The 12,005-nt window shown below is 41.6% G+C and overlaps 1 protein-coding gene across 1 annotated transcript; it reads left to right on the forward strand.

Moving 5' to 3' along the window:
* Window positions 1–3,691: 3,691 nt before the first annotated feature.
* Window positions 3,692–4,839, forward strand: LOC145113387 (uncharacterized). The gene is made up of 2 exons (XM_079049487.1): window positions 3,692–4,665; window positions 4,728–4,839. Exons 1-2 carry the CDS (start codon window positions 3,692–3,694, stop codon window positions 4,837–4,839), a joined length of 1,086 nt encoding a protein of 361 aa, XP_078905613.1.
* Window positions 4,840–12,005: the final 7,166 nt, after the last annotated feature.

A 12,005-nucleotide genomic window follows, 5' to 3' on the forward strand; every position in this document is an offset into this window, starting at 1 on the left:
TTGGAATACTTTGTAATGACTGTTGACAAGTTTCTGTGACTTTGTGCATAATCATTACAAGAGGATCAGTGCATATAAGTTTAAAATCTAACAGATTTCGGTAAATGGTAGGAATTCTTACATTTACAACAAGGATTTGGGTTTGTGAAATGAGTCATGTCCGATTGATCTATTTCACAAAGTAAGGATCATAGACAAACATAGTTTGCATACATGGAGTATGGCATAACTGTTGTTTAGAAAACATAGTGTACATGCTAGGAGCATGGGACAACTATTGTTTTAATTCAAGTATTAAGTTGATTATTTGAAACATTATGCAATGAATAATGTCTAATCAATGTGGTGATAAATAAAAGGTGTTCTATTTATATTCAAAAGGGTTCTAAGACCACATTGGATTCGATTATTATTGTGTTTCACTTTGCATGTTTTGACTTCCAGAATAACTAGGTTATTCTTTTGAATGACTAAGTTATTTAAACTCTCCACAGTCGATCATATGTTGGAAGTAGGTATGAATTAAGATTGTCATGAATTGGGCATGTAGATGGCTAAAGGTGTTTAGGCATAGCAATGGTTGCTACAACATTCATGAGTGCTCATAAGTTATGAGTATTGGAATAAACTCACGCTCACTTGTATCACTTCATGGAATTTATCTCGAGTGATCGTGAGACGGTAATATCATATAAGTCTTCAAATCTAGAGATATGAGTTGTTGCCTATGAGTTGGTTGTGCATTGATTGCACGAAAACGCATCAGTAACTTGATGTTATAAAACGTGCCTTTGTGTACAATTCAACAAGTAGTAGAACAAGCATATGAGTCGAAGTTTATCTGTTCCTTCTTGGATTAGAAGCGATATCTGGGCCCCTCGATGATTTTGTTTTGACCTATGTACTGGGCCCGGTCAGAACTAAATTGATGTGTTCGATTAAGTTCTTTGTTAAACAAATCGGAAATCGGGAAACAAACTGCTAGACAATAAGTACGACGTTGTTCCATGTAATATTCTGGATGATATCATGTGAACAGAGGATTATATGATCACTTATCTAAAATGGCGCTTCATAGTTCAACAAAGTTTTCGAGAGCTACGATTGTCGGTTGGTTCCTGAAGTCATATAGGCAAATATAGTTATTAAACTTATCCAAGTGGGAGACTGTTGGATAAGGTGTCTAAGTCCATAACTTATTTGGTATATACTTGACCCGACCCGGCATGGTCCATTTGGGTTGCACTTCACCCGAACTATTTATATGGATAATTTTATGAGAATAGTATATTTATGATTTATTAATATATTATAAGTTATAATATATTAATATGAAATTGTATTATTTAATTAGTATTGGTCTTAAATTAATTATGAATTAATTTAGTGATCAAATGGTGACTAATTAAACATGGGCTATTATATTTATATAGTGTGGGCTAACACTCATTATGGTAATGGGCTAAGCTTATATGGGAGTCCATGGATGATCCATGGAGCTTTTAACCCATGGATCCTTGGAAAGGAAAAGACATGGCTTATTAGGGTTTACCCTAATCATGTGCACTATATAAACAAGCTTGTGATGCATGAAATGACACCCTAGTGTGTGTGAAGAAAGGTGGCCGATTTCTAGAGCATAGATATACTCTCTCAGAAGTTTTCCAAGTTTGTGGTGATTTGTGATTTCCATTTGAGGCATTCACATTATTGGTGCTTGGCTCTCAAACTCCTAAGGAATCAATTCACAATCAAAGGTATGTAATTCATCTAGTTCTTTTATGTTTAAAAGTTCCCCATGCCATGCTAGATAAGTTATAAACCTTGGAAAACAAATTTTGCATGTATTTTAGACAAACATAGATCCAAGGTTTATTAGGGTTTCATGTACACCAAGGAAGTGTTAGAATGATCAAAACCCAACAGCTGGGACTCCTACCTACCCCTTGCAGAGTTTTCCTACAACAACAGCTATTACTACAGCATTGGTGCTCCACCTTATGAGTTGTTGTATGGATGGAGATGTCGCACCCCAGTCTGTTGGGGCGAGGTTGGTCACAGGGTGATGGGTCGGACCGAGGTAGTCCTGTAGACTACCGAGAGGATTCAACAGATTAGACAGCGGTTGCAGACCGCACAGAGTCGGCAGAAGAGTTACGCTGACAGATGCCGATCTGAGTTGGAGTTTCAGGTCGGTGACATGGTACTCCTGAAGGTCTCACCTTGGAAGGGTGTGATTCGCTTCAGGAAGAGGGGGAAATTGGGTCCCCGATATATCGGGCCATTCAGGATAATTGTCAGGGTTGGTGATGACGTGCCTAAGACGGCACGACAGAATCACGCCTAGCCAAAACGCTAAGCGTTCCAGCCGGGCTAAGCCCAGCAAGCTCAGCGCCCGCCAGCGCCTCTGGGGACAGGATGCCCAGGCGAAGGGCTCGCGCCCGCTGAAGAACGCTCCCAGCTCCAAGACAAAAGAGACAATCAGGGAACAAACAGTGGATCAGACCGTTACCGCCAGAGCCAATAAGAGCGCCCTGACTGTTGAAGGCACACAATCCTCCAATCAGCGCCTCTGATCCTGTCTCCCCAAAAAGCGATCCTGTCTGGTACGGACTGGGCATGAGCGCTAGGTATAAAAGGATGCACCCTCGGACTCACGAGGTAAGCTCTTCTCTCCTAAAAGAAGACACCAAAAACCCTAGATATCTCCTAACTTGACCGTTGGAGCGTTCTTCCGGAAGCACCCTCCCGGGAAGCGGCTGACGGCTTCTCTTTCTTGTGATCTTGCAGGGATAACGAGTAACCTGATCCATTAGTGTTAATCCACGAGAAAGTCAGGTCACATCATTTGGCGCCATCCGTTTGTGAGACGAAGAACACAAACTAAAAGCAAAAGACTGAAGAATCAATGGCGTCCGACGGCAGCGATGGACGCGACGGCTCTCAGGCTAGTCCCATACGCTCCATGGCAACGTTGGATGAAACATCGCCGCCCACGGTGGACAACAGAGCACCCCTAGGTGAGGGAAGCTCTACGATAACCACCAACACCGTCTCGCAACCGGCAACTCACCAACTGAGAACAACTCTGGCGGGGGCACTCTTAACCACATCCCTTCAGATGTCGTCATTCTGTGTACCACCAACGCAGCAACCACCGTCGGTCCACCCAGCGGTGCTACCACCAAGCCAAGTTTTCAACAGCCTACCGCCGTTTACAGTAACACCGTTCAACCAAGTGACGGTTGGTGTAGGCCCAATGCTTTCTCTACCTCCACTGGCGCAGACTATGGTGGCTCATACGCCACCTATCTACTCGATAGCAGGCACGTGGGCCGGACCGGCCATTGCCTCCGACCATAGCCTCCAGCAGGCCTCGGCATTCAACCCCTCAACACCAATACACTCCTTCCCCTCCGGCTATCCTCTCCAGTTGCCATTTCAACATCACTCCTTTTACGGACCAACTCCAGGCTTTCATGCATCGTCGTCATGCGATCTAAGCCTCCAACACTAGTCACAAGGCACACCAGTCGTCCCAACCCAAGACTGCCTTTCTCGCAGCGTTACATCACCGTTTGTCAAAGAGTTGCTAGACTACGAAATACCAAACACAGCCAAACTGCCAACGCTCAAAATCTATATTGGTACTACCGACCCGGACAGCCACATCGACATGTATGAGTGGACAATGACGTCTTTGAAGCTTGATGAGAGGTTCTGGTGCACATATTTCCCGATGACTCTCGATGGAAATGCAGGCACATGGTTCAAGACGCTACGTCCAAGCAGCATCTCCAATTTCGCTCAACTTAAATACTTATTCCTCACCAACTTCATGCAGCTACGAAAGTACAAAGGAGATTCTCATTCTATAATAGGCTGTAAGCAAAAGGAGGGTGAAACCGTGCGAGAATATTTCAACCGGTTCATAAACGCCACGTTAGATGTGTCGGGATACGATGAAGGGCTTATAGCTGGCGCTTTCACATGGGGCCTTTTACCAGGTCCCTTGTCACAAAAGCTTATGGATAAGAAACCCCAAACAAGGGCCGAGTTAAAGGAGAGGGTAGAACGATATCTCAGGCAGGAAGAAGGCGAGGCAGCGAAACAGGCATACCTAAATGCCATGATGACCAAACGCCATAACCCAAGTCACGCGGACTTTCGAGGAGGAAGTAGGCACTTTGGCCAGACAAGGAGGCCTCAGGCGAGGATTCGCCCATTCGATAGAGACGACAGACGGAATCGTCGACCAGAGGTGTATGCGGTATCAGAGAAACAACAGCCAACCAAGTCACCCAAGAGACGGTATTGCGAGTACCACAAAAGCAAGACACACGATACGACCAGTTGTTCGGTACTCAAGAAAGAAATGGAGGAAAAGCAGCTCAAAGGAGACTTGGTGGAAATAGCACGAAGCTTGCGCGCCAAGTTTGACACCGAGAACGCCAAGAACGCGCCTCGAGAAGGAGTTCAACCCAAGGAAATATTCATGATACGTAACAAAAGAAGTAAGGAAACACAGCCGCCGAACTATTGGATCCCCGGGCCCCCGGCGGGGACGCTCACGTTTTCTGTGCAGGATCCTCGTCCTGAGGGATGGAGAGGTGATAACCCATTGGTAATCCAGGCCTCCATTAAAGATGTGACCATACACAGAGTGTATGTCGACACAGGGAGTTCAGCAGACATAATCTATGAGCACTGTTTTCGACTTCTCCCAGATCGATGGAAGGACAACCTGAGACCCACGGCGGGGCGGCTGGTCGGATTCACCGGCCACAGCCTGTGGCCGCTGGGCACGATTCACCTCCCCCTAACAATCACCAGCCATGATAAGCAGCGAAAGAAGACGGTACTGATCGACTTCGTGGTCATCCTGTTGGGTTTTGAGCAAACTAACACTCCTAAGGTGTTCATGCAACCCTAGAAACCTTGGATCTATGTTTGTCTAAAATACATGCAAAACAATTTTCCAAGGTTCATAACCTATCTAGCATTCATGGGGTACTTTTAAACATAAAAGATACTAGAAGAATTACATACCTTTGTTAGTGAGTTGATTCCTTGAGAGTTTGAGAGCCAAGCACCAATAATGTGAATGCCTCAAATGGAAATCACAAATCACCACAAACTTGGAAAACTTATGAGAGAGCACTCTAATACTCTAGAAATCGGCCACACCTTATGCACACACACATAGTCTCTTTTCAAGCACTATAAGCCTCTTTATATAGTGTAGGTGATTAGGGTTATGAACCATGCAAACCCTAATAACCCATGTCTTTTCCTATTCCAAGGATCCATGGGTTAAAAAGCTCCATGGATCATCCATGGACTCCCATTCAAGCTTAGCCCATTTCCTTATGAGTGTTAGCCCACACTATATAAGTACAATAGCCCATTATTTAATAGTCACCTTATGATCACTAAATTAATTCATAATTAATTTAAGATCAATACTAATTAAATAATACAATTTCATATTAATATATTATAACTTATAATATATTAGTAGGCCGCAAATATACTCTTCTCATAATGTTATCCATATAAATAGTTCGGGTGAAGTGCAACCCAAATGGACCATGCCGGGTCGGGTCAAGTATATACCAAATAAGTTATGGACTTAGACACCTTATCCAACAGTCTCCCACTTGGATAAGTCTGATAACTGTATTTGCCTATATAGCTTCAGGAACCAACCGACAATCGTAGCTCTCGAAAACTCTGTTGAACTATGAAGCGCCATTTTAGATAAGTGATCACATAATCCTCTGCTCTCATGATATCAGCCGGACAAATACATGGAACAATGTCTTACTTATTGTCCAGCAGTTTGTTTCCCGATTTCCGATTTGTCTGACAAAGAACTTAATCGAACACATGAATTTAGTTCTGACCGGGCCCGGTACATAGGTCAAAACAAAATCATCGAGGGGCCCAGATATCGCTTCTATTTCTAGAAGGAACATATAAACTTCGACTCATTACTACTTATTGAATTGCACACAAAGGCACGTTTTATAACATCAAGTTACTGATGCGTTTACGTGCAATCAATGCACAACCAACTCATAGGTAACAACTCATATCTCTAGGTTTGAAGACTTATATGATATTACCGTCTCACGATCACTCGGGATAAATTCCATGAAGTGATACAAGTGAGCGTCGGTTTATTCCAATACTTATAACTTATGAGTACTCATGAATGTTGTAGCAACCATTGCTATGGCTAAACACCTTTAGTCATCTACAATCCCTATTCATGACAGTCTTGATTCATACCTACTTCCGACATATGACCGACTGTGGAGAGTTTGAATAAACTTATTATTCTGGAAGTCAAAACATGCAAAGCTGAAACAATAGTAAATAATTGACAATGATAACAACACCTTACTCATAAATAAATCACAACTTTTATTTATCATCAAACGTCGATTACATTTTACAAGTTTCAGTAATAACTATCTAATCTGTAAAACTAATATCGTCCCTCAGCCCGATGCGTCTCGCATGCTGCAAATGCTTCACCCTCGTCAGTCCCTTCGTAAGGGGATCCGCAGGGTTCTCATCTGACGATACCCTCTTTGCCACGAGGAGTCCTTCTTCTATCTTGTGTCTTATGAAGTGATATTTTCTGTCAATGTGTCGGGATCTGCCATGATCTCTTGGTTCCTTGGCTAAGGCAACCGCACTATTGTTGTCACAGAAAATCTCCATAGGCTCCTTAATACCTGGTACAACTCCAAGGTCTCCGATGAAGTTCCTCAGCCATATCGCCTCCTTTGCCGCTTCACTCGCTGCTATGTACTCTGATTCACAAGTCGAATCAGCTACAGTCTCCTGTTTGGAACTCTTCCAAGTGATTGCCCCTCCATTTAAGGTAAAGACCCAGCCCGACTGAGAGCGGAAGTTATCCCTATCAGTCTGAAAGCTAGCATCACTATACCCTACTACTCTCAAGTCATCACTCCCACCAAGGGTAAGGATCCAATCCTTAGTCCTCCGCAGGTACTTGAGAATATTCTTTACCGCAGTTCAATGAGCCTTGCCAGGGTTCCCCTGATATCTGCTGACCATGCTCAAAGCGAAGGCCACATCAGGACGGGTACAAGTCATAGCATACATGATCGAGCCAACAGTGGAAGCATAAGGTAATCGACTCATCTCAGCTATCTCATCTTCTGTACTCGGGCTCTCAGCCTTGCTCAGTTTGGCATTGCTTTGGTTCGGTAATTCTCCTTTCTTGGAATTCTGCATGTTGAACCTTTTCAACACATTATCCAAGTAGATACTCTGACTAAGTCCAATTAGTCTTTTACTCATTTCTCTTAATATCCTTATCCCTAGGATATAGGCAGCTTCTCCAAGGTCCTTCATAGCAAAGCACTTCCCAAGCCAGGACTTAACCTCCTGCAAGGTTGGGATGTCATTTCCTATGAGTAGTATGTGTTGGATAAGGTGTCTAAGTCCATAACTATTTCTGGTATGTACTTGACCCGACCCGGCATGGTCCATTTGGGTTGCATGGCATCATCCATTTGGATAGACTAAATGAGAGAAATAACACTTGTGGTTTATTAATATATTATAAGTTCTAATATATTAATAGTATTATTTAATTATTATTGATCAAGAATTAATCTAGAATTAATTAAGTGATCAAAAGATAACTAATTAAATATATGGGTAGATTATGTAAATCTTCCATATCTTATATAGTGGGCTAAGAGGCTCCATGGATTATCAAGTTGGGTTCCACCCATAGGATGCTCCATGGATGCTCCATGGGAGTTACAAACCCATGGGTCATGGAAATGAAGAGTCATGACACATTAGGGTTTACATGGTGTAACCCTAGATGTGTCAATACTATATAAGAAACCCATTCTCCACCAAAATTGGCTGGACACTAAGAAACAAGAGGGCTAGAGCCGATTTTGCAAGTGTAAGATTCTCTCAAAGTTTACTCCTTTGCATTTGGTGTTGTGAGAGGCATTTGAGGCATCACACTTGGGGTGCTAGGCTCATAAGGTTTCAAGGATCATAATCAACAACAAGGTAAGTTATTCTATCTTTCATTCAAGTTAAAAATGTTCCCCATGTATGCTAGATAGGAATATAACCTTGGAATTCAACTTTGCATGATTATTAGACAAACATAGATCCAAGGTTATTAGGGTTGCATGTACACTTAGGAAGTGTTAGAATGCTCAAAACCCATCAGTGGTATCAGAGCCTGGTTCGTTTGTTGTTTTTTTTTTTTTTTTTTGTGCAAACAGCTTGAAAAAAAAATCGTTTTTCTGTTTTTTGCTCGTATGAAAGTTTGCACATTTGTTGCTGGAAATGGACTAGAAACATTACCCTAAACTGTTTTGATGTTTTAAAGCTTGTTTTAGATGGTGTAATGTTTATGCTAATCCATTTACAATGGCAATTATTAAAATTACAAGTTTTTTTAAGTGTAATTTTTGATTCTTGAAAGTGTTCATATTCATGTTCTTGAACTTATGAAGATTAGATGATCATAGGAATTGTTTGTAACCTTCATGGTAGTTTAATTCATGATCATAATGTGTTTTAATGGAGTCCATAACTTGTCCTCAAGTTATGGAAAACCAAAAGTCTCACTTTTATTAAAGCCATTAAAAGAACACAAGAGTTATAAAAATGAAGAGTCTTCATTTTTATTACTCAATTAATTCATAAGTTATAAGAAATGAAAAGTTTTGGAAGTTTACAAAACTTGCCCTCAAGTTTTGGAACATGTGGAGGGTCGTTAGCCGAACGGGTAAGACAAGGACTTATAAATTCTCATTAAAAGTATGATGAATATTATAAAGTAACTAAATGCTTTTATTAAATTCTCAATCTTAGTTACTTTAGGAAAATGTGAATAAGGTGCTAATCCATGAAATTACACTTTACACTTTGTTTAAGTCATTGGTGGAGCGTGTGTGGTTAACCGGCACACTAACTTGGACTTAACAAGGTAGGTAAAGGGTGACTTAAAGTTTATTATAGGTCGGTGGAGCTCGTGTGGTTAACCGGCACATCGATTGAGTAATAAACATTGAGGGTACCAAGTGATTTGCATGGTTACTTCACACCTCGTTTTGTGATCCTCGGTATCCCAGTCACAAAACTTGGAGGGCATACTCGAGATTGAAACATGCCTTTGAAAAGTTCATTGAATCTCAAAAGAATCTAAGAATTTCTAAGAACCAATTAAAAACCTAATATCTATATTTCGTTTTTCATGGTGGAAATTGGTGAATCGTCATTCACCTACCTTTCAAATATGTTATAGCTTGGATTACGACATACCTCTTCTAAGTTATAATATATTGTGATTGGATTCTAGCCTTAATATTACATTTGGGTGTTTTATTAAGGAATCTCTTAATATCTAAACTAATCTTGTTCTCTTCTTTCAGATGTCTTCAAACAATGCTGCTTTTGGCTCTAATCCTAATGGCTCCTTTACCCTTATGAACTTGTGTGGGAAAGTCACTTTTGATGGATCCAACTTCAATGAATGGATCAGAAACATCAGGATGATTACCCGCTACGAGGACAAAGAATATGTCCTTGACAAGGAGCTTAAGGAGATTGATGAGACCACCGCAACTCCCCAGGAGATCGTTGACTTCCGGGCACATGAAAGGGATGCTACAAAAGTGGCATGCATCATGTTGGCCACCATGACATCGGAACTCCAAAAGTCCTATGAGGACTTCTACCCTTTTGAAATGCACCAAGATCTGATGGAAAGATACCATCAAAGTGCACGACAAGAGAGGTATGAAATAATATGCTCTATCATAACAACCATGATGAAGGACGGGGAATCCGTCACGAGCCACATGCAGAAAATGCAAAGGTATGTGGATCGGTTGCTGAAGCTTAATGTGAACTTCCCTGAGGAGCTTGCAATAGATATCATTTTGCACTCCTTACCATCGTGCTATGATCAATTCCGCATGACATATCACATGAATAAGGAAGAGGTCACACTCAGCAAACTTCAGGGACTCCTCAAGACCGCAGAAACAGGTCTTAAGGGTAAGTCGGTTGTTAACACTCCTACTCCAAACTCCGCCCCGGTTTTGGCAATCGGGAAAGGTAGAGGGAAGAAGAGGAAGAGCTCTTCGAAGGGTACCAAGGCTAGGACCCTTGATGGCTCTTCTTCAAGTGGAACCAAGAAAGGTTTTGTCACTCCTTCTTCTGACCCAAAAGAGGCTGAATGCTTCTATTGCCATGAAAAGTCACATTGGAAGCGGAACTGCCCAAAGTACCAGCAAGATGTGAAGGATGGGAAAGTTAAACCCAACCATGCAGGTATTTACACTATCTTATCTAATAACTCACCCCATTCTAACTCTTGGGTCCTTGATACCGGTTGTGGTATTCATATATGTTCTGATTTCCAGGGACTAAGAAGAAGTGAGAATGTGGAGCATGGAAGAATAAACTTAATCATGGGGAATAGGAAAGCTTTACCTATCACCAAGATTGGAGTTTATACTTTATCGCTAAGTAGTGGGTTTAGTTTAGATTTGAATAAATGTTGTTATTTGCCAGAAATGGCAAGAAATATTATTTCCTTTCATGCATTGTATAAACAAGGTCTCACCTTTTCATTTGATAATGAAGTTGGTTCGATTAATGCTTTCTTTAATAATGTTCTTTATTTTAAAGCATTACCTTGTGATGGTGTGTATGAAACTGTATCTATGGTTGATAACTTAGGAAATAATGTATTGTGTATTGATTCTGTTAATGATAATAACTTGGATAAAGCATCATTATGGCATTCTCGTCTTGGACATATAAGCAAGAAACGCATAGGCCAACTCCAAAAGGATGGAGTATTGGAGTCATTTGACCTAAAGTCAGATGATAGTTGCGAATCATGCTTATTTGGAAAAATGACAAAGTCACCCTTCACAGGTTCTTGTGAGAGGGGTGAAGGTTTGTTGGATCTTATACACACGGATGTGTGTGGGCCCTTCAAACATGCCACAAGGGATGTTAATCGTTATTATTTGACTTTTACTGATGATTACAGTAGATATGGATATGTCTACTTAATCAAGCATAAGTCAGAGACTTTTGAGAGGTTTAAAGAGTTTAAACAGGAAGTCGAGAATCAATTGGGCAGGAACATTAAGATGCTTCGATCCGATCGAAGTGGTGAGTATCTTAGTTCAGAGTTCCTCGACTATCTTAGGGAATGTGGGATTGTCTCACAATTGACACCTCCCAGGACACCGCAGTTGAGTGGTGTAGCTGAGAGGCGTAATCGAACCTTGTTGGATATGGTTCGTTCCATGATGAGTCGAGCTTCGCTACCAATCTCATTTTGGGGGTATGCCTTAGAGACTGCCGCCCATATCCTTAATCTAGTTCCCACAAAGAAAGTTGCCAAAACTCCTCATGAGATGTGCACTGGTAAAGTACCCAAACTAGACCACATTAAGATTTGGGGTTGCGAGGCTTTCGTGAGACGCGAGACTCATGATAAGCTCGAACCTTGAAGTGAGAGGTGTATTTTCATCGGCTACCCACAGAAATCCTTTGGTTACCTCTTCTACAGACCTAGTGAGAATGTGGTCTTTGTTGCTAGGAGGGATTTCTTTCGAGAGAGAGAGTTCATAAGCCAAGGAGACAGTGGGAGGCAAGTTGACCTTGAAGAAATTCAAGAGTCAAGTGGTGAAGGAACATCAAACCCTAGCACTCAACTTGGGGAGGAAACTTCTGTTGAGCCAATTGACAAGTCTGTACCTCTGAGGCGTTCCACAAGGGTTAGGAATGCACCTGAGCATTACTATGGATTCCATATTACTGCGGAAGGTGATACACTTATCAGTGATGAGACACTGATAGGTCTAGATGAACCTAACAGTTACGCGGAAGCCATGGCAGGCCCTAAGTCAGCCAAGTGGAAAGAGGCAATGGACAGCGAGATACAGTCCATGTATGACAATCAA

Source organism: Lactuca virosa, chromosome 1 (genome assembly GCF_052849685.1).
Source record: "Lactuca virosa cultivar CGN04683 chromosome 1, Lactuca_virosa_CGN04683_v6, whole genome shotgun sequence".
NCBI lineage: Eukaryota > Viridiplantae > Streptophyta > Magnoliopsida > Asterales > Asteraceae > Lactuca > Lactuca virosa.

Bases quoted from the DNA above. Each gene is read 5' to 3' on its own strand.
- LOC145113387 (XM_079049487.1), top strand. From the start codon at position 3,692: ATGACGTCTTTGAAGCTTGATGAGAGGTTCTGGTGCACATATTTCCCG. The intron at 4,666-4,727 runs GTATGTCGACAC...GACTTCTCCCAG, and splicing joins GATGTGACCATACACAGAGT to ATCGATGGAAGGACAACCTG.